The sequence below is a fragment of the Mastomys coucha genome, unplaced genomic scaffold, assembly GCF_008632895.1.
Source record: "Mastomys coucha isolate ucsf_1 unplaced genomic scaffold, UCSF_Mcou_1 pScaffold15, whole genome shotgun sequence".
Lineage (NCBI taxonomy): Eukaryota > Metazoa > Chordata > Mammalia > Rodentia > Muridae > Mastomys > Mastomys coucha.
The window spans coordinates 106,409,532-106,412,791 of NW_022196897.1; the positions used below are offsets into that span (position 1 = coordinate 106,409,532).

Consider the following 3,260-nt stretch of genomic DNA (forward strand, 5'->3'; position numbering starts at 1 on the left):
TCAATTGCTTAGGATATGTTGGTAATATTAATTTTCATATTAAGATATTAAGAAAAAGTAATTGTTACATGAATGGAGTTATTAGTGAGTGTACAGAATTCCATGCCTAGGTGCATATCTCAGTTGACTTTCAGCTTCCATTGGCTACAGGAAGAATGGAGAACAAATAGAGGGACTTAAATGAGTTACTGTTCCTACCTGGCCAGGTAGAGATAGAGGAACCAGTGTGCTAGTGCTCCAGTTAAAAACTGAGGTGCCCCGGGCAGTGGTGGTGCACTCCTTTAATCCCAGCACTTGGGAGGCAGAGGCAGGTGGATTTCTGAGTTCAAGGCCAGCCTGGTTTACAGAGTGAGTTCCAGGACAGCCAGGGCTAAGCAGAGAAACCCTGTCTCCAAAACAAAACAAAACAAAAAACAAAGGTGCTTGAGACCATGGGCTGAGGGGGAGAATGGGGACCAACTGCAAATAGGCTCACCTAAGGGGATTGTTTTTAGAGTGATGGAATAGTGTAAACTTGTATCAGAGTGATGGTTGTGTAATACTGTAAGTTTACTAGAAGTGCTTAAATAATACACGCAAGATAGGCATGTAAATTTAGGACATAAAATTATACCTCAAAGTGGTTTGTAAGAAAAGCCTGGAGGGCACAGAGACTTCCAACTAGGGGCGGGGTCATACTGATTAGTAGTCTGATTGAACCTGACAACTTTTCCTTGGTTTTGAAATGCCAGTTCCCCAAGACTCTGGTTTCTTCAATGAATTGGCTCTCAAACCAATGTGTATATTAGAGTGTATTAACAAGCACCTGGAATACTTGTTAAACAATAGGCATCTGAGCTTTACCCCCTCCAAATTTGCATTTATTTAAAAAAAATTTTTTTAACAACTTGATAAACTAGAGTCATTTGAGAAAAGGAACTTCAATTGAGAAAACACCATCATCAGATTACCTATGGGCAAATCTATAGTGCATTTTCTTGATTAATGATAGATGTGGGAGGCCCAGGTCATTGCAGGCAGTGCTACCCCCTGGGCAGGTGGTCTTGGATAATAAGCAGGTTGAGCCAGCCATTGGGTGGGAATGGGGCACAGTAAGCCAGTAAGTAACATTTCTCTATGGCCTTTGCTTCAGTTACTGCCTTGAGCTCTTGCCTCTACTTGCCTTTATGATGACCTATAAACTATAAACTGAAATAACTCCACAACAAGTTGCCTTTAATCCTGGAGTTTGTCACAGCTTTAGAAACCTGAGACAACAGGTGACACTGATATTGAGGGCAGAGGAGTCTGTCTGTCTTTACAAACTGACTCTATAGAAATCTTGTGAGGGATATATTAGCCTTCTCTACTGTACTGTGCTTTCTTGGGTGATGTAGAGTATGAGTTTATGTAACCTAGATTTATAAGGCTATATTTTCCACAGATTCATGGCTGTCAAATCCTGGAGACAGTTTACAAACATAGCTGTGGGGGTTTGCCTCCAGTTCGAAGCGCATTAGAAAAGTAAGTCCTGGCTTCCGTAAGTATTGGGAATAGAGGAGGGGTCAAGTGGCTTTGCTTGTTGTGGCTTATTTTCAGGTTATAGCAGGTGGATCATCTCCTAATGTGTTCTGAGATTCTGTTTGCAAGTATATTATTGAGAATTTTTGCACTGATGTTCATAACTGAAATTGGTCTGTAACTCTTTCTTTGATGGGTCCTTATGTGGTTTGGGTATTAGGTAACTGGCCCCATAAAACAGATTGGGCAGTGTTCTTTCTGTTTCTATTTTGTGCAATAATTTGAGGAGTATTGATATGAATTCTTCACAGATTTCATCCTGAGTATGATTATTTTTTGCTGTCTACTTGTTTTGAATCTGAGTTCTTTTTGTTCTAGAGCCTTCAGGTGTGCTGTTAAACTACTAGTATAAGATCGCTCCAATTTTTTTCCTTCCTTTTTTAAAATAAATGACAAATAACTCACTTGTTTATATTTATATTGGTTTATATTTTTTAATCTGAGTACCCCATCTGCAGGTACACCTACATGCCAGAAGGGGGCATTAGAACCCTTTATAGATGGTCATGAGCCACCATGTGATTGCTGGGAATTGAACTCAGGACCTCTGGATGAGCAGCCAGTGCTCTTAGCTGCTGAGCCATCTCACCAAGCCCATCTCTCCAGTTTTTTTATGTAGGCACTTAGTGCTATGAACTTGATACTTGGAATAGTCTTCATTTTATTTTATAAGTTTTAATATATTGTGTATTCCTTTTCATTCAATTCTAGAAAGTTGTCTTTCTTAATTTCTGTCTTGGCCCATTTTTCATTCAATAGTGCGTTATTTAGGGTCTTTTTTGTTTGTTTGTTTGTTTGTTTGTTTGTTTTTGTTTATTTTATTTTATTTTTTTTGCTTTTCTGGTTTTTTCTAGACAGGGTTTCGTTGTCCTGGAACTCACTCTGTAGACCAAGCTGGCCTTGAACTCAGAAATCCGCCTGCCTCTGCCACCCAAGTGCTGGGATTAAAGGCATGCGCCACCACTGCCTGGTGAGTTATTTAGTTTCTATGAGTCTGAAAGGTTTCTGTTATTATTGTTATCCAGTTTTAATCTAGTTAGATTGGATATAAGGTGGTATTTCAATTTTCTTGTAACCCTTAAAACTTGGTATCCAAGTATGTGGTCAGTTTTGGAGGAAGTTGTATGAGGCACTGAGAAGAAGGTATATTCTTTTGTGATTAGGTGAAATGTTCTGTAAATACCTGTTAAGTCCATTTGGTTTATAACATCAGTTAGCTCCAGTATTTTTCTGTTTATTTTTGTCGGGATAACCTGTCTATTGGAGAGAGTGAGATATTGAAGTCTTTACCACTGTTAGTGTGTGAGAGTTAGTATGTGATTTAAGCTGTAGCCATGTTCCTTTTATGAACTTGGGTGTCCTTGTGTTTGATGTATGGATATTAAGAATTGTCTTCTTGGATTTTTCCTTTGATGAGTACATAGTGTACTCCCGGTCTCTTCTGATTAGTTTTGGTTTAAAGTCTGTTTTGTCAGATGCTAAAGTGGCTACACCAGCTTGCTTCTTAAGTTCATTTACTTGGAATAGCTTTTTCCATCACTTTGCCTGTAGGTAATGTCTATTCTTGATGATAAGGTGAGCAGTGTTTGCTGATTCTGGTTATTTTGGTGGAGGTGGTGGTCGTGGTGGAGGTGGTGGAGGTAATGGTGGAGGTGGTGGTGGTGGTGGAGGTGGAGGTGGTGGAGGAGGAGGAAGAAGTG

General features: G+C 39.5%; 1 protein-coding gene across 2 annotated transcripts in view; it reads left to right on the forward strand.

Annotated features, from left to right (window-relative positions):
- Nucleotides 1-3,260, forward strand: part of Tubgcp4 (tubulin gamma complex associated protein 4) — a 31,119-nt gene that overhangs the window by 5,984 nt on the left and 21,875 nt on the right. For both annotated transcript variants that reach the window (XM_031371641.1, XM_031371642.1), the window contains exon 6: nt 1,424-1,503. In XM_031371641.1, coding sequence (XP_031227501.1) covers nt 1,424-1,503 — 80 coding nt within the window. The remainder of the gene's footprint in view (nt 1-1,423; nt 1,504-3,260) is intronic.